At 45.5% G+C, this 18,813-nt stretch overlaps 1 protein-coding gene across 5 annotated transcripts; it reads left to right on the top strand.

Annotated features, from left to right (window-relative positions):
- The first annotated feature begins 139 nt into the window (after positions 1-139).
- Positions 140-18,771, top strand: setd1ba (SET domain containing 1B, histone lysine methyltransferase a). Of its 5 annotated transcripts, none has more exons than XM_019872167.1 (19): positions 2,152-3,293; positions 3,509-3,654; positions 3,848-3,946; positions 4,340-4,610; positions 7,695-7,816; positions 8,240-9,334; positions 10,274-11,017; positions 11,527-11,700; positions 11,786-11,879; positions 12,327-12,535; positions 12,670-12,736; positions 12,818-13,156; positions 13,331-13,453; positions 13,589-14,548; positions 14,823-14,989; positions 15,726-15,851; positions 15,930-16,049; positions 16,723-16,860; positions 17,270-18,771. In XM_019872167.1, the coding sequence occupies exons 1-19, from the start codon at positions 3,233-3,235 to the stop codon at positions 17,441-17,443; spliced, it is 5,229 nt and encodes a 1,742-aa protein (XP_019727726.1). In that variant the 5' UTR covers positions 2,152-3,232; the 3' UTR covers positions 17,444-18,771. The 5 variants fall into 5 exon arrangements, with proteins under 5 accessions (XP_019727727.1, XP_019727724.1, XP_019727726.1 ...); XM_019872166.1 differs by having other exon boundaries at positions 2,153-3,293; positions 13,586-14,548; XM_019872169.1 differs by having other exon boundaries at positions 2,154-3,293; positions 13,331-13,744; positions 14,006-14,548.
- The last annotated feature ends 42 nt before the right edge of the window (positions 18,772-18,813 follow it).

Below are 18,813 nucleotides of genomic sequence, written 5' to 3'. Positions count from 1 at the left end.
TGCCCAAACAGATGATGGTTGAAGATGCGTTATTCGAAGGGTGGGAGGCACTGGCAAGAAGCACTCATGATTTCATTTGATCTTTTTTCTTTTTGAAAGAGCTCCGTCTTTCGTGCTAATGGATTCCTTCCTTTTCAGGAGACGTTTCCCCATCCCTTATTAATGACATTGTTGGAGGATCCGAAGATGGAGCTGAAATCGTTCCTCCTGCACTTGTGTCATGTAGGCCTGCTCACTGCATTTGAGGTAAATATCTTCAAGCGTGGTCCCTTCTTCTCTGGCTTGGGACGAGTAGACCTGTTTGGGGAAATTAAATGTGCCCTTGCCGCAAGGTCATTTGGTTGTTTTAAATGGCCATGGGGAGCATCACAAAGCAATCCTACGCAGAGCAGCCTCCAAAATCCCATCAGTTTCTGTTTTGGGAGAAAATGTTCAGACATTAATCAAAACAGTTGGGTGCTGAATTAAATGGTGAAATTGTCACCAACATCATAAGGCCACCAATGTCCACCGTTGGCATTCATGTAGAGGCTAGCATATTGACTAATGACGCTACAAAAGCTTACTTGGTTTTAGGACAAGAATAGTTTAATGAGCAATAACGTGCATGCCTTATTCACATTACAAACAGGGTAGATTATCAGAAAATTGGACTTACTCATGGCTACTCATTCAAGGCCTCAACTACACATTTAGATATTTAAACTGTTTTCCTGCCCCTCTTCAAAGTCATAAAGCAGTTTATTTACATGTATTTCAAAAAGAGAAAACTAGTATTATTTGGGTGTGCCACGTGGCCTGGCTTAAGACAAAGATGGATGATTCCAAGCAGAGGAAAAAAGGCTGAAAATGTTCACAGGGTAATTACATCCAGTACATTCTCTTCCTTCTTCTCAGTCCCTTTCAAAGGAAGCAATCATAGGATCTTATCATAGTCCATGAGAGGTGAGGAAATCAAGTGTAAGATCCCTTTTTGGAACAAAGGAAACCCATGTAGGCCATGAAGTCCCTGTGTTTTTTTAGGAAAATGGCTGCTGAGAGAGAGCTTTCAGGCCCCCTCTCTCTGCTGTGTGTTGAAGGACTTCTTGTGCCTCCCTCTAATAGCAGACAGCGCCTCTTTCAGCTGCACGCTGATTGGCTGGCCAGGCTGCCTGCTGTTAACCAGCCAATTGCCCAAGCGCTGGGGAGAAAAAAACAGCAGGCAATGTCAACCAGAACCATTTGCTTGCCCTAAAAAAATAATGTTAAAATAAATAAATAAAATGCTGTAAAACTAAATACAAACACAGAGTCACGTCGTGAGGAGCAAAGTACTCTCTTGTGTTTACCGTGAGTGGTGCATTTTTGAGGCATCAGCTACAAGAAAGAAATCTGTTTTGCATGAGAATACTCGTAGTATTTTTCTTGTTGAAAAACAATGAGGTCGTTATTGTCTTTCTGTGAAGTGCTACTTGATTATTTTCATTCAGATTTTTTGTGGTTTGCTTGAGCACTGAAAAAAAGGCATGCAATATGAACAAAACTCCATTCTTACCCAAAAAACCAACCAACAACAAAAATTATGTCAAATGCAATAGATGTCAGGTGGGCGAGCCAAGAGGGTAACAGTAACATTGAAGGTGCTGCAGGATTTCTGCAAATGCTGCCTGTTTAATGTGTGGCAACAACCTGTAATCATATGTCTCGGCTGTTCGGTAAGGTGGATAAACAGGAATCATACTTGACAAAGAAAAAAAAACTTGAAACCTCCCAAACATATGTGGTAAAATATGTTACGGTCTAGTCAAACTTTGCAATGCCGCTCATCACCAAAAGGACACTGAACCTAAAGTGAAGCATAGCATGGCACTGGCAACGTCATGCCGTGGTGCTGTTTTTTTCAGCGAGAACTGGGACCATAGACCAGTTGGATTTAGTTATGAACAGTTCCAATTAGCAGTCAGTGCTAGCAAAAACACCTTCCTGGTTCTGCAAGTTAGCAGGGAAAAAAATCAGAAAAGACAAAAATGTGAGCAGTGGGACTTTATTTGGAGTTGAACTGCAGCAGTTCAAATGATGGCAGGTGTGTGCTAACTCCCGTTTAGGGTGTCTTTTTTTACATGGCAAAAAATTCAAATGGCAAAATTCAAACAGAGATGAGTAGACATTCGATGTCCACTGAATGGATTGATAGAAGGACAGGTAGATGTTTTTAGTTTAGTAATTCTGTGAAGGAAATTAAGCAAAATTCTTAAACCAGTTACTCTAATTATTACAGTAAAATGATTCATATCCAAGCCAAATATTGAGTTAGCATAGACACTAAAATTAAGGAAAATCATTCTCAAGTCACGTAAATTCATTCACTCGTGAATTTAAAAGGCACCAGCTCAAATCTGTTGTTTTAAAATCACATTTGTTTTCTTACATCAAGGGCTACCATGTGTATGTATTCACATTACATTGGCGATTCTGATGAGGTTTGGCAGGCAGTGTCAAACAAAACTCTCTGCTTGCCCTAAAACCAACCAAAAGCAAGTAACATAATGTTTAAATTAAACGTAAACACGGCGTCAGGTGACGTTCGCGATGGGAAAAGACACTACAGTATTTATTTGCTGTGATGCGGCTACCAGCTCGAATCCCTCTTGTATTTAAAATATATACTCATATTTAGATTATTGTTGCTTTATTAAAAATAGCCGTTGGATGTTACTCACATTTCGGTTGCGATTCTAACGAGTTTTTATCGAACGTTTGTCTTGTTTGGTCAATGCGAGTCGAGGCAGATTCGTCACAAGCGTGTTGAGACAGTCAACCCGACACGGAAAAATATAGAAACATTTTCAAAAATAAGTTACGTACACGTGCACCGTATATCTTTTTTAACGGGGCGTTCTTAGCCTATCACGTTATACGACGCCTTTGTCTTTATTCCACGAACAGCTGGTAGTTGTCGTGGCGAAAGTGCGCCCGTCGTTTCGACGTGCAGCCAAAGCCTCAGCTAAACTAAGCTAAGCTAAGCGGTGTATTGTGGGAGAGACAGACAGAAAGAAGCTACCGTACCCTGCCAAAGCTCCACACAGCAGCACAGACACGAGCAGCAGCCACACAATATGTGCGGGCTCTCGCTCAAAAAGGAGCCACTTACACCCTTCACCCAGCGAAATCATGTAATGTGAGCGGGGCGAAAAGCGATTCCCCATTTATCTCACCGATTCAACAAGAAAGAATCCCTCGATCGGGGCGAATCATGTCCAAGCCGGGGGAGAGAAACAAATTGTGCGAGGACCATGGCAGAAAGCAGAGTTCAAGTAAGCTTCCCCCTCTCTTCTCCACCTTTCTGTCAATTGTCTTGCGGAGCACCACAAAGTCACGCATGTGGAACGTTTTGGTAGAAGTGTCGCGGACGAGGAAGGTGCTGGTGGTGGGTAACTGGTGGTAACGGGAGCGAGCGAGCGTCTGTGCTTTAGCCGCCACCGATGCCTCACGTTAGCTCGGCTTTGCCTTCCCGTGTGTGTGCTTTCAGCGTTGGCCAACGGCACGGACGGTCACCCCGGCTCGGCGGAGAAGCGGAGTCACCACTGGAGAAGTTTCAAGCTGATCATCGACCCGGCACTCAAGAAGGGATCGCACAAGCTGTTTCGCTACGATGGACATGCTTTCAACATGCCCGTAAGTGGACCGCCGCCGGTGAGAGTACCCGAGGAGGCGAGCTCCACAACGGAGCGCACTCTCTCCCGGACTCAGCCTCCATCATCGCCGTTGTCTCAAAGCACAAGCTACTTTGCGTTACTTTGTTTACTTGTCGTCGGAGTGAGAAAGTACTTAGGTGGATGTCAGCAATGTGCTCCCGCCTCCTCCGCAGAACCCGGGGATGCCACCGGTGGACAGCGTCCGAGACCCGAGGATCGGTCGCCTATGGACCAAATACAAAGAAACGGACCTACCGGTGCCCAAGTTTAAGGTAATCTTCACAGCAAGTATTTTCCTTGGGGTAGGAAAATGTATATTAGCTGTCATAAGTTAGAGACACACAGCCCTGCTCATCTTTCAGCTTTCTGTGACAATTGTTGTGCTGTGTTAAGAGTGGGGGACTATCTTATTTGTGAATCCTTTCTCAACTATCAATTGAGCAAATGTTTATTTCATTTTGGCAGCATTTGTAGGGAGTCTCGGACAACTGTTGCATGCGTGGACTACACTAAAGTGCTCTGAGGGGCATGCTATACTTATCAGTTGAACAAATGTTTATTACTACTACATATTAGCTGCATTTGTGGGCTTTGTAAAGACAACCCCTGTCTCACTTCATGATTCCCCTAAAAATCCCCTTTCCAATCCCCCCCCCCCAACCAAGATCGATGAGTATTACATTGGCCCCGTGCCCCCGAAGGAGGTGACGTTCGCACGTTTGAACGACAACATACGTGAGGGCTTCCTGACGGACATGTGCAAGAAGTTTGGTGACATCGAGGAGGTGGAGATCCTTTACAACCCCAAGAATAAGAAGCACCTTGGGATTGCCAAGGTGGTCTTCGAGAGTGTCAAAGCCGCCAAGGTGGCCGTGCAGATGCTGCACAACACGTCCGTGATGGGAAACATCATCCATGTGGAGCTGGACCCCAAAGGTAAACATATCCAGTAGCTGCCGTGTCTTCACTTGTGATGTCTGTCTTACTTGGGGCGACAGCTGTCACGTGATCATCTGCATTGCTTGGGAACTGAGGGCTAATTGAATTTCATTGAATGTAATCCCTGCTCCCACAAGCCCCTGGCTGAGGGCGCCATCTACTCCCCAGTGAGCCTAATTTCAGCCTGTAAACAAACGCTAAAAGACCTGAATACACCCCCACCCACTACAAATCAACTCTGCTGTCATTTGTCGGTAGATTCAACATTTACTTGAAATGTGAGGTTCAATTTGACAGTTTTGAATCATTTTATAGGCTTCAGCTCATTTAGAACATTGTAGAAACTACAGTTTTGCCTTGTGTGTTTAATTCATTCGGTGGCCAAATTCCCAATTTAAATGAACGGAATGCCATTAATTTGCAGCAGAACCCCCCCCCCTTCAAAAAAGCACTAACAACAATGTTTGTAATGTGTTTTTAAGAAGAAAAATCACACTAAAGCATTGCATTTTATAAAAACGTACAGCAGTAACCTAATTAGATTATAAATCAACAGTTTGTATATCATGATTTGATGTTCTAATTTGTTGTGCGACTCCTGGTGTTCGCACGTTGGCCACTAGGGATCAGTACATACACAAGAAAACGGTCCCAGCTGCTCAGTAAACTGATTCTTAGTCGGTTTTCACGGGGTAGACAAATGTTATATTGCCTCTCTGCATCTGTTGTTTCTGTGCCGAAATTACTGTTGCTTCAAAGGTTCGAATACCACAACATTTATGCTAGTTTCGTTCGCCCCTCAATGGGGTTCCCAGCCCCCCCCCCCAACCAAGATCGATGAGTATTACATTGGCCCCGTGCCCCCGAAGGAGGTGACGTTCGCACGTTTGAACGACAACATACGTGAGGGCTTCCTGACGGACATGTGCAAGAAGTTTGGTGACATCGAGGAGGTGGAGATCCTTTACAACCCCAAGAATAAGAAGCACCTTGGGATTGCCAAGGTGGTCTTCGAGAGTGTCAAAGCCGCCAAGGTGGCCGTGCAGATGCTGCACAACACGTCCGTGATGGGAAACATCATCCATGTGGAGCTGGACCCCAAAGGTAAACATATCCAGTAGCTGCCGTGTCTTCACTTGTGATGTCTGTCTTACTTGGGGCGACAGCTGTCACGTGATCATCTGCATTGCTTGGGAACTGAGGGCTAATTGAATTTCATTGAATGTAATCCCTGCTCCCACAAGCCCCTGGCTGAGGGCGCCATCTACTCCCCAGTGAGCCTAATTTCAGCCTGTAAACAAACGCTAAAAGACCTGAATACACCCCCACCCACTACAAATCAACTCTGCTGTCATTTGTCGGTAGATTCAACATTTACTTGAAATGTGAGGTTCAATTTGACAGTTTTGAATCATTTTATAGGCTTCAGCTCATTTAGAACATTGTAGAAACTACAGTTTTGCCTTGTGTGTTTAATTCATTCGGTGGCCAAATTCCCAATTTAAATGAACGGAATGCCATTAATTTGCAGCAGAACCCCCCCCCCTTCAAAAAAGCACTAACAACAATGTTTGTAATGTGTTTTTAAGAAGAAAAATCACACTAAAGCATTGCATTTTATAAAAACGTACAGCAGTAACCTAATTAGATTATAAATCAACAGTTTGTATATCATGATTTGATGTTCTAATTTGTTGTGCGACTCCTGGTGTTCGCACGTTGGCCACTAGGGATCAGTACATACACAAGAAAACGGTCCCAGCTGCTCAGTAAACTGATTCTTAGTCGGTTTTCACGGGGTAGACAAATGTTATATTGCCTCTCTGCATCTGTTGTTTCTGTGCCGAAATTACTGTTGCTTCAAAGGTTCGAATACCACAACATTTATGCTAGTTTCGTTCGCCCCTCAATGGGGTTTTGCATTGCACTTTAGCAATTAGCTAGTGGACTTTAATGTGTAATTCTCTTTGTTTTCATAATGATAATTTCCTTTGTTAACTCGGTGAGGCATTTGAGAACAGCTTACAATGTCAAACTGGGGGAAGTTTAGGGTTCAGCGTCTTGCCCAAAGAAAGTCCAACACTGTCAGGAATCGATGGCTTGAAGCCTCATTTTTTTTTTCCCTTGTTCAAACATTGCGCATCTGTCACCACTGTATTTCTGTTCCCTAAAATCCCCAATTATGACAAAATTACATAATTAAGAGTTTGCATATTTACAACCTCCTCCCACATTTATCGACTGAGGTAAACCATTCCAAATTCAAGTCTCACTATTTCCGTTTTGCCACTTAAATTAATTCCACAGCAATATAGTTTAGCTTCAGCTTTTCAGCTGTCACATGTATTTTTTAAAGAAATAGCATTCTGTGGTGGTTTATAAGTGTTCCATTATTGAACTTCTTTCGTGTTACTTTGAAGTGAATCAACCAAAGATAAAGTGCACTTCGATATGAGTGAAGGGAAAAAAAAACACTGAACAGTTTCAGCCTGGGCTCTGTTGTATTTGTCAAGACAAGCTTGTGTTGGATTTGTTTAATTTAAGCAAGTATACCTGATATAACATTTGATCCAGAGCTGCCCAAAGGCAGAAGGAAAATCTGTGTAGTGCCTTGCAAACACTAGGGGCCCCAAGGAGTAGCATATTCATTTTTAAATAGTATTGAGCAAGGACAGAATTACAAAAGTAGTTAAATGTATGGATACAACTCAGTGCTTTATCATTTGAAATGTCAAACCGTCTGTTCTTGAAGTGTCATTTAAAAAACGTTTTAGTCTTTGTACTCATCATTTCTCAAGGGGATATTCAATGATGAACCCAATTTTGTTTCGGGCAATTTTTGTTTTGGATCCTTTCAGAGTTGCTTTGCAGTGTAAAACAATCATCAATAATAAACAGGCAGTCATAAATATTCAATATTGGTTCCAAAATCCATACTTGCTTTCAAGTCTTTTCAGTGCCTCCACATTATGTTGAGTTTGGTGCTCAGCTGTTAGCATAGTTTGAACACTTCCAAACAAATTGTAACAAAGGTGTATTTATGAACCCGGCCTCACATCCCCCGTGTCAACTGCTCCTCAGGTGAAAATCGCATTAGGTACTTCCAGCTCCTGATGAATGGAAGCTACACGCCGCGGACGCTGCCTGTTGGTGGGGAGGAAGCGAGAGAAGTTTCCCCTCGTAGCCTGGCTGAAGCTTTACTGGTAAGAAGACTCTTAGTTACCTGTTGCAGCATGAAACTTGAGGTCAGCATGCACACTTTAAAGTTGACATTGAGGATGTTTACATTAGAATCCACAACATTTAGAATAATCAAATAAAACGTAACTTATTTGACTAGTTAAATTGAAAACTCGTATAGACTAAGTACATAAATAAAGAAGAAAATGAGATCGTCCTTACTGTTTCTTTTAAAATTTGGCTCCTAAAACCCCTGAAATGTTAAACTGTGTAATCCAAGAGTTTCACTCTTTGAACTGAACAACATGGAATGAACTTTTTTGTGATGTCCTATTTTATTGAGATGAACCTTTTTCTTTTGTGAGCATTTCTGGGTTCAGTGCTGTGCCCTGGATCAAATGTGCCTGTTCTTGAAATATTTGACATATTGATTGTCCCTTCCATAGGCATGCGAGCCCATCCGCAGGTTGTCGGAGAGCAACTTGTCGGCTGCGGCAGGCTCGATCCCGCCGAGCGGCAGCACCTCTACCACACCGCTGTCCCTGGAGACGGGCTACTCCAGCCTGAGGCAGGACACGCCCCAGTCCCAGGGAACGCCACGCCAAGTGGGCACCCCCTTCTCACAAGACTCCAGCTACTCCAGTCGCCAGTCCACCCCCGCGTACCAGTCCGGCACCAGCCGTGTGGAGAGTTCCGGAGGCTACAAGTCGCGGAGACACGAGAGCAAGTTCCAGGATGCTTACAATCGCAGACCGGAGAGGCCTCAGTACCGCAGCAATATGTACCGCAACACCACATCTGAGCAAGCGCCCTTTAAGCAGCATCACCTCACTCCCCCTGAACCTCCACCTACGCCCCCCTCTTTCTCCTATACGGCACCTCCCCCTGCTACGCCCAACTTCAAGTCTGCTTTCTCGCCCTACCAGACTCCCTTGCCTCCCGCTTTCCCCCCGTCGGAACCAACATTTCATCACCCGTCCCAAAGGGAGGGCGAGTGCCAGCGACCCCCTCAGCCGCCTCTGGCCGCACCCACTGACCTTTTGCCTTTGAAGGATAGACCGGAAACCCCTCCCGCCCCCGAGCCTCCGCCGGAACCGGCACCCCATCCTAGCACGCCTCCTCCCAAGACGCCCGAACACTGTCCGTCACCCGGCTCGCCCGCCGCTGACCCTGAGCGCAATAGCCTGGACTCACGTATTGAGATGTTGCTCAAGGAGAAAAGGACTAAACTGCCTTTCCTGGCGGAGCGAGACTCGGACACTGAGGTGCGAATGGAAGGGAGTCCCATTTCCTCCTCGTCCTCGCAGCTCTCCCCGATACCGCCGTACCTGGGCGGTGGAGCACCAAACTCCCGACCGTGTAGCACAGGCTTGGAGGACATCAGTCCCACGCCGCTGCCGGACTCGGACTCGGATGACGAGCCTATCCCCGTAACGGCCTCGCTGGTCAAGAAGAACAGCTCTCCCCTCGACCACGAGAGCAACAGCAAAGTCAATGAGGAACATTCTCGAGCACACACGGCAACAGAAAAAATCGAGACGGTAAGCACCACCTTTATAATGACAAGAATTCAGTTGCGGTGAATCTGTCAGATGCGCTCCAGTAGACGGAGGTCGTGTGTTAGCGATGTTTCAGCACAGCTGTTAACCAGAGCGCAGGAAGTGAGGTCGAGTTTCGAGTTCTCATCGAAAGCTTTCCTTTTTGTTTCACACTTTGTTGTTTCTCGTAAAGGAATCTTGGGTTTCACAACAAAACAAAGCTGTGTTTACATTATTACATGTGGTGTGTGGACGAGTAAGTGTAACACGGTGCTCGCTCAAAGGGCTTTCTAGTCTCCACTTAAAGCTAGGCTGGTTTCCTCTTTCTAATACTACTACTACTGCAGGAAAAAAGAGGAAAACACAAGTTTGGCTGTTGGCCCCATTCAGTGGCACACTTCCTGCTTTTGCTCTCATCCTGGCAGGCAGGATTGGCTGTGCCGCTGTAGGTGTTCTCACATTTCAGTTATTACAATGCAAACACATCATTTGTGTAGCACTGTCACGCTTCATGTTGTCAAGAAATGGGAGCCTATCGTATGACATCCTTTTTGAAGAACCGATAAGAGTGCTTTCGCTTGTCCAGTTCAAACGAGAGTCGACACGTTCTTGCTTCAAGCTGTTTGTCACTCCCACTTGAAGTTTACAGAAGAACGATATGATCACAACTGTGTACTAGCATAATTAACATGTAATGAAAGAGGCCATAGATGGGCTAAGTAAACTAATCTTGGTCACCATGCTCATTAGAGATCGTCAAAACAACTGCTACATAACACAAACTGATCAACAACACACAGGACAATATTCACAGTCGTCTATTCTTTGGATGATCTTTTCTATGTTTTCGGACCAAGATAGTTTATTGTGATGATCTCTCACCGCACTGTGATGGTGAAAGCCCCGTTTGAGATGCCATCTTTTCCATTCCCCCCACCCCAGAGTCATCATTCGTCCGGAGAAGACATGGAGATCTCTGACGACGAGATGCCTGGCACGCCAATCGCCGGCGGCGACTGTAGCAAAGGCATTGTCGTCAACTCCGCCGTGTCCCCCATCCAAACCCTGGCGCTCCCTCCGCCCGGCTTCTCCCACCTGGCCCACCAGGCTGGGTTCGCCATGCCCCACCACCACCTTGGCGCCGTGCCGGGGCATCCGACTCACCTGGCCGCTCATCCCGCCGTGCACCCGCACCTGCTGCCCCACATGGCTCACTACGCACCCGGCATGATCCCGATGGTCCAAATGGAGCTGATGAACTGTTCGCAGTGGCAACAGTGGAGCACAGTTCCCATGTCCTTCCAGATGCAGCAGCAGATGCTGAGCCGCATGGCGCAAACGCGTGGCCCTTATCCTTACCCGCATTTCTTGGACAGCGCCGCCTCCGGGCAGTTCGCCGCACCGTACCAACATCTCTCCATGGGCGGCACACACGCCAGTGGTGCGGGGGCGCCAGGGCAACAGTGGCAACATCCCAGCATGCCCAAGTTCAACCCGACGGTTCCCCCTCCTGGATATGAGACAAAGAAGGAGGACCCCCACAAAGCCACCGTCGAAGGTGTGCTGCAGGTCATCGTCAAAGAACTGAAGGCCATCATGAAGAGGGACCTTAATCGCAAAATGGTGGAAGTGGTGGCTTTTAGGGCCTTTGATGAGTGGTGGGAGAAGAAGGAACGCTCGGCAAAGGTAAGTTGCTTTTTAGCGCTTTCAAATATGCTTTTGTTCATCTGTATTGTATCATCCCTGCAATGGAATTATGGGGAAAAAAATATCACAATTATTTTGACTGATGCTGCCATCGCGATTAATAAACACAACTTTGACTTACTGTCAAAACAAAGCTTTGAATATAACTTAAATGAACAGCTAGACAATAAATTGGTATAAATTAAAGTCAAGATATATTCAAGTCACAACAATTAAAATAAATAAATAAATAAATACCTGCTGTTTCTCCTGTTTGCACCTTCCCTACTGTATACTGTAGAACCCCATTAAAAGAGGTTGCGTAATGAATTGCAATAGAATGTGGAACATTAGCAAGCCTAAGAAAAAAAGCAAGACACATGGTCCTTTGGCGGTTGCTGAAATCAGCTCTGGGCAATTTGCAGAATTGTATTTTAATTTCCTGCATGATTCATTTTGTGGAGCTTTGCCCCCCCAAAATGTTCAAATTCCAAATGTTCTCGTGCCAGGCATCCTTGACTCCAATCAAAGGTGCGGAGGGTAAGGAAGAGGAGCGACCTAAACCGAAAGAGACCATCGGTTCAAGTCTCCTTGAGAACTGGAACAAAGGCGAGGGTCTGGGTTACGAAGGCATGGGGCTCGGAATCGGCTTGCGAGGAGCCATCCGCTTGCCCTCCTTTAAGGTAGCAAAAGCTTGTTTTCTTTTCTATTCTTATTGCTAACCTCGTCCGCAGCGTTTGGTGTTAAGCGTTGGAATGTGGCACTCAGGTGAAAAGGAAAGACCCACCAGAGGCCATCACCGCAGGGGAGAACAAACGAGTGCGGCCCTCGACTCCTGTGGATGACGAGCTGGAAGATGAAGGTAAAGGCAACGCGCTTCCCCACTGAGCATTTACATTTTCAAGTGTCTTGTAATATTCGTTGGCCTTGGCTAACATTTTATTCCTGAAATTGCAAAGTGAAGAATAATCTTTTCAACTTCAGTTTCCTCTATACATGTAAAAATTTTTAAATAAAGAAAAAAAACATGGTAAATTAAACAAGCAACTTAAATATAATATACATTTTGATCAAATCACAATGTGATTTGAAAATGTGAATTAGATGATTCAAAGTCTTATTCATCTTTCATATACACATTAAACTTTGTAACCTCATTTATGAATAACCTGGGCCATCTGACTGAATTATTTTTTGTTTTGTACACAATGAAATCGAAACTAAATTATATTCTGAAATAACAGGTAAATTATTTTGAAATAATACGATTTAAAAATGTGGATCATGACTTACCATTTATCTCGGGTAGAGCGCGATCGGGATCTGACGGAGCTCCCATCGGACGACTCCAAAATGGACGGTGACGGCATTTCGACCAAGCGGAGACACTCGCGCCCAATTGACTTAGACAGCGAGGGCGAGGAGGATGCGGACACATCGGAGAAGGAGGAGTCGCTGTGCGACCGAGAGGAGGAACCCGACGGGACGGCGCCCACTGAAAGGCTATCACCGAGCAAAGTACAGTGAAATTTCTATTATGTATGATTAAAAGCATTTTTTTTTTATTGCACCCCTGATGGATAGAGGGATAGATAGATTTCTTTTCAAATTGTAAAGAGACTTTGCTGACCCCCTGTAATTTGTTTTGGCAGAGTGTTGATGAGGACGCTGACAGAGAGTCGTCCAGTGAGAGTGCATCCTCAGATTCTTCTGACGACGGTACGTTATTTGCCTGAGAATGACACGTTTGCGTCTTGACGTCCGCTGCAGTTTGGCATCTCACGACGTCATCTCCCGCAGAGTCGGAGAGTTCCGCGTCATCCAAGAGCAGCTCGGACTCCTCATCGGCCAGCTCGGATTCCTCCGAGTACGAGTTGAGCTCGGAAGACGAGGTCTCCGAGGTGGAGATGGAAGACAACGATGCGGGCAAAGCACCCAGGACCTCCTCATCCTCTTCGTCGTCGTCATCTTCATCATCGGATGAAGAGGGAGAGACGGACTCCAGGCCACCCAGTCCTTCTCCAGTCCCGATCAGGGATGTTACGGAAGAGCTGAGCAGCAAACCGAAATTCAGACCTCCAAGTCCCGAGGAGGCGCTAACGGAGGAAGTGAAGCCACCGTCGCCCAAACTTGTTCCAGGTAGGATCTCTCAACCAATAATTGCATTTGGCACAGAGGAAATATGATGGCTCGCTCTTTTGTTTTACCTGGAGCATTTTAATTATCGACAGTCTTAGAATATTTCTTATATTTATCCAGTTCCGATGTGGCCTTTTGTGTATGTTCAAGGGGACAATGCTTGTGATTTTGCAGCCAAAGAAGACGTCAGCGGCGATGAAAGCGGCACTGTGAAGTCAGAACCTCGGGAGAACTTGCGGCCGCCCACGCCAACGGGCGCCCTTCCTTCCGACAGCGATCAGGAGAGCAAAGCCAAAGGTAAAGCGGAGCCCGAGGGAGCGGCCACGATGTCAGGTGGATTAGCCCCGCCCCACCTCCATTCCCAAGGCCTCGCGCCCCCGTCCGCTTCCGCCTCCTTAATGCACCTCCCTCTCCCGCCTCGCCCCACAGTAGAAGGTCGCTCCATCCTCCACCCGCCCTCAGATCCCTCCCAATGGGCTCGTCAGCCCACGGACGAAGACATTCCCCGGACGCCTGGCCGAGACTTGGCGGAACGAGCCCGCCTTCTGGGCAAGTCCCAGAGCACGGACACGTTGCCTAACACCCCAGGTAGTGACGCTCCGCTCACGGGGAGCAGCAGCCTGATGCTCAGCTCTCCGCATATTCCCGGTAGCCCTTTCTCTTACCCTGCTCAGTCTCCTGTCCTCAGCGCCGGAGTCCCTCGCACTCCGGGGCGAGACTTAACTTTCACCCCTGTCTTCCCTGACCCCTCCGCACTTAATCGGAAGGTCTCCTCCGAGAGCCTGGACGAACGTCCCGTGTTTAAGGAGCCCCCCGTCAGCGCCTTACCTAACCAAGCCTCATTAACAGGTACGGAGCATCCGGCCAGCCTCTCCGGAGACGTGAGATCCGAAGAATCAGACAGCGTCACGTCCAAGCGCAAACCCGCGCGACGCAAAGGGAAAAAGATTACCCTCCTCTCAGAGTCTTCTGAGCTGTCACCTGACTCGACTCCTTTGCGAGACGTCGATGCGCGGAAAATCTCCGCCAAGTCCCCTGATGGCCCGAGCCCCGACTTTGGGGCAGCGCAACCTCAGACGACTCTGCTGCCCGAAACGGAAGATGGCTTCCTTTCCTACGAAGAGGATACGCCCGTGGTCATAAAGCCGCCGCGGCGGGCGCGGCGAGGTTGGGAGGAGCTTCTGCTGGACAGCCTATCCCCTGTCACCACGCCGCCTCGAGCTTACTTCTCCAGACGCAGTGACTTTGAGGAGATGACCATCTTGTACGACATTTGGAATGAGGGCATCGACGAGGAGGACATCCGGCTCCTGCAGGTCACCTACGACGAGATGCTGCAGCAGGACAACGGCAACGACTGGCTCAACGACACGCTTTGGGTTAATCATCCGCATATCCTTTTTTGCGTGACCGCCAAGCATTGGTCTTACATCCTCGCATCGACCTCAAACATCGAAAACTTTTGGACATTCTGTCGTAATTTCGCTAGAATATATTTTATACAGCTAAATTTTGAAGTCACGTTTTTCCAAATACCATAATAGTATATTTCGCGGAGTTCTGTAATTTTATGAGTTCGCAGCGCCCTCTGTTTGCAGCAACGGAGAACCTTTTGGTTCCCTGAGCTCCAAAGCCCAAATAGTTCCCGCCCTTGACGGCCCTGCACAAACCAACATCCCGCGAGTGAAGAAAAAGAGACGAGATGACGGCATGAGGGATCACATGACCGGCTGTGCCCGAAGCGAAGGTTACTACAAAATTGACAAGAAGGACAAGATCAAGTACCTGCTGAGCACGCGGCTGCAGTCGGAGGAGCCACCCGTTGACACTCAGGTAGGGAGGCTACGAACCATTATTTTAATTTTCGTCTGATTCTTTTGTTGGTAAATCTGCTTTGGGAATAAACAAAAAAAAAATCCATCACTACAGTTAAAAACGGAACATTATTTCCCCCAAAAAATGCACAAATGACTGCCATTATGTACTGGTTGCTCTGGATGTGCCAAAACTTGAAATGTGGTTTGCATTGAAATTGCTGGAACTTTGTCACTTTGAGGATTAAGACAAGTATTTAAACAATGGATGATCAAAATATTAATTTCATAAACAACGATCGTAGTTGTTAATCACCTCGAAAGATTTTCCCCTTTACTGCTCCAAGTATCAAATTACCTCCATCCTTGACTATGAATAATCGATATCAAATCGGCTCTGGGGCGGGAACATATCGGTCTATCTTTATAAACAAGGTGTCTAAACGACAATTGATCATCAAATTATTAATTATTCTAAATTAAAATTATAGAGTCATTTGATGATCAATTAATTTGCTAACAAATTAGTTGTTGATTAATCGTTGCACCTCTACACCCGGGTGACTTTTAGTAGCCGAATTATCGTGCTTGGGTATGCAGAAGGATAATGTGAAATGTCATAGAGTTAGACGTTCCGGTAATTCGAACCCTCCAAACAACTTTGACTTGAACATACACGGAGCAGCAACGCATGCAAGCAAACTGTACAAACAACACTCAAATGCATGTTTTCTATCGCTTTCTTTCTCGCTCAGGGGATGAGTATTCCTGCGCAAGTGCACGCCTCCACCAGGGCGGGATCCGAGCGGCGGTCTGAGCAGCGCCGCTTGTTGTCGTCGTTCGCGTGTGACAGCGACCTCCTCAAGTTCAACCAGCTGAAGGTGAGCACGCATGCGCCCGCTTTGTCTTTCCGGGGACCAAATTGACTGACGGTCGCCGACAAATATGCACGCTTCCAGTTCCGTAAGAAGAAAATCCGATTCTGCAAGTCGCACATCCACGACTGGGGTCTGTTCGCTTTGGAGCCCATCGCTGCTGACGAGATGGTCATTGAGTACGTGGGACAAAATATCAGACAGGTGAGACGATGGCAACAGCTGTTTGTAAAATAACAAAAGTACGGTACATTTGGAGATTGAAGTAAAACATTTTCGCCGTTAGTCTTACTTTTAGGAGAATAAAGTATAAAGTTGGCTAGTTTTGTGGCAAAAGTTTTTATTTTTGAAATGAGAGTGGTGAAAAAGATAATGTTTGTGTATTTTAAAGTGAAAGGCTTTATATTGTATTTTCTCATTAAAGTTGTACTTTTCTACAAATTAGGTTGCATATTTTTTTTAAATCAGACGTGTATATTTTTGATTGTTTTGCGAGAGTGAAGTTGTATTCCAAAGTTAAAAAGTTGCATTTTTTTTTTAAGGTTGTAATTTTTAAAAAAATAATTTCAGATTGGTCTTATTTTCTGAATTAAGTTGTGGGCCTATATGTTTTGTAGATTAGTCATATAGTCCCTTTCTTTTTTAAATTTGGGTTCAGGGTACGAAGTCATTTTTTAAATTTGTTTGAATTCTTTCAGTAAAAGTTTGGTTGAAGACTCAAGTTATCATTTTAATATTCATATATCCAGTTATACCCTGACAATCAAGTTGGGTATTTTTGAGAGTTGTTCCTTTTGAGCAAAAATGTGATGTCTTTTTGTTTTTTTGGCCCACAATCAAGTTGTGTGTTTTGGTGTCCTTCGGGTTTTGTCCGTAGGTGATCGCGGACATGCGGGAGAAGCGTTACGAGGATGAGGGCATCGGCAGCAGCTACATGTTCCGCGTGGACCACGACACCATCATTGACGCCACCAAGTGCGGAAACTTTGCTCGCTTCATCAACCACAGCTGCAACGTAAGGGCCGCGCCTCGACAAAGCGCCAGATTACATCCCGCCGTTCTCACTCACTCACTCCCTTCCTCCATTTCTTCCTTGACCCGGACGAGAACCTTCCTTCCATCTTTTGACCCCTCCTCCAGATATCTCTCCTTCCATTCATTCTGTCTTTTTAACTTCCCTTCCTCCTCCCGTCCTTCCTACCTTCCTTTCATACCATCCTCGCCACCTTCATTCTAACCGGCCGCTCTTCCTTCCTTTCTACTTTACTGACCTCCATCCATCCCTTGAATAAATTAATTTTAGAAGTGTCTACCTACTTTTGGACCACCGTCTTTTGAAATTGCACAATGTCAGTGTGATATATTGTGTTGTTGACGTTCATCTTCTTCTCACTTGTGTGATTTCCCCCCACTACCCTCCCCAGCCTAACTGTTACGCGAAGGTGATCACAGTAGAGTCGCAGAAGAAGATCGTCATCTACTCGCGGCAGCCCATCAACGTCAACGAGGAGATCACGTACGACTACAAGTTCCCCATTGAGGATGAGAAGATCCCTTGCTTGTGCGGCGCCGAGAACTGCCGGGGGACGCTCAACTGAGCAAAACTGCCAACGTTTGATGGTTTACGATTTATGGTGCTGTTCCATCCATTCGACTTGTCCGCTTTTGGGTCCCCCACTCGCCCCGTTGTTTTCTTGGCTTGATTAATTACACAATTTGGAAAAGCTTTGGGGTGAAATTTCAGGATTTTATTTTTTATTTTTTTAAACACTGATCAGCGAGAAGGACCCCTGCCAGGGGAAAACAAACGTGACTGGGATCGGGATATCTCTTAACACTCTTTGGGATCATTTAAAAAAAAAAAAAAATCCACCCAAATTCAACCAGAGTTATGATAGTAACAAACAAATGTGGCCTTTTTAAAAAGGATGCCCATTGCGTGTCATGTCACTGGCAAAAGTTGACACTTTTGGCATAACAACGGTGTACTCTTCAACAGTATTTGTCGAAATGGGCATAGAGATCCTGCAGCTTACGAGCGCTAATACTGCAAAAAAAAAAAACCTCAAACTATTGTAATGACCACAATAATACAGCATTTTTCACCATCTTTTTATTTTGTATAGCCCTTGTAGGACTTACATGTTCACTGCACAAAAAAAGCTAAAGAAACATCCAAATAACTTAAAGGCTCAACTTGAAGCTTCTGTACATCAATTAAGAATTAATTGACTCCTTTCGCAGTATCGGTGAGCTTCTCATGTATTATTCCGTCAGTGTTCAAACGGTTCCTGCGACAACAACAACAAAAAAAGGAAAAATAATTGTTGAATGCACTTCCGCTTTGCCAGGCAGACACAACTTCTCATTGGCTCGGTGTCACAATACTGGAGACTTGCTTTCTGTTTATATTGTAAACTTGTACAGAAAATCTGCAACCTTTTTTTATACTTCGTCACGGGGTCTCACTTTTAAGATGTTTTCTAGAAAATAAGACTGCCTATTGAAAAAAAAAGTATTTTCAGGGATCTGTAAATGGAATGACAAGTTGTTTATTTCAAGAAGAAAAAAACAAAAAAAAGAAGGTCCACTGTGTACAGGAAGTCACCTTCCATCGCCCCCTTTTTGGAAAGATTGTTTCTTGTAGAAACGTCTTCATTCCTCTTGCCTGTCTCAAACATGTACATAAGCTAACTGTGAATATGATATGAATATATATATTTTTTTGTTCCCCCAAGGATTTGCTACACCATCCGAGCTCCGAGAGCTGTGTAACATATGATGCGAGCGGTGAGCTTGTAGCACCACATTTCAGCTTGTGTCAAGCTTTGGTTTTCTTTTCTTTGTATTCATTTTTGTGTTGTAAATTCTATGAAATGAAAAGTTGTTTTGCGGTGTGGAGAAAGTGAGGATGATGAAAAAAAAATCAGCGTATAGGAAGAGGACTGAACAATCAGCCCGTTCCTCA

The sequence above is a fragment of the Hippocampus comes genome, unplaced genomic scaffold (assembly GCF_001891065.2).
Source record: "Hippocampus comes isolate QL1 unplaced genomic scaffold, H_comes_QL1_v1.1 scaffold260, whole genome shotgun sequence".
Classification (NCBI taxonomy): Eukaryota; Metazoa; Chordata; class Actinopteri; order Syngnathiformes; family Syngnathidae; genus Hippocampus; species Hippocampus comes.
Note: the sequence above shows the minus strand (reverse complement) of the source record. Positions and strands in the feature narration are given on the sequence as shown.

Coding starts and splice junctions, on each gene's coding strand:
- setd1ba (XM_019872165.1), top strand. CDS start 3,233: ATGTCCAAGCCGGGGGAGAGAAACAAATTGTGCGAGGACCATGGCAGA. Junction 4,611..7,694: donor TGTGGAGCTGGACCCCAAAG/GTAAACATATCC, acceptor ACTGCTCCTCAG/GTGAAAATCGCATTAGGTAC. Junction 7,817..8,239: donor GCCTGGCTGAAGCTTTACTG/GTAAGAAGACTC, acceptor TCCCTTCCATAG/GCATGCGAGCCCATCCGCAG.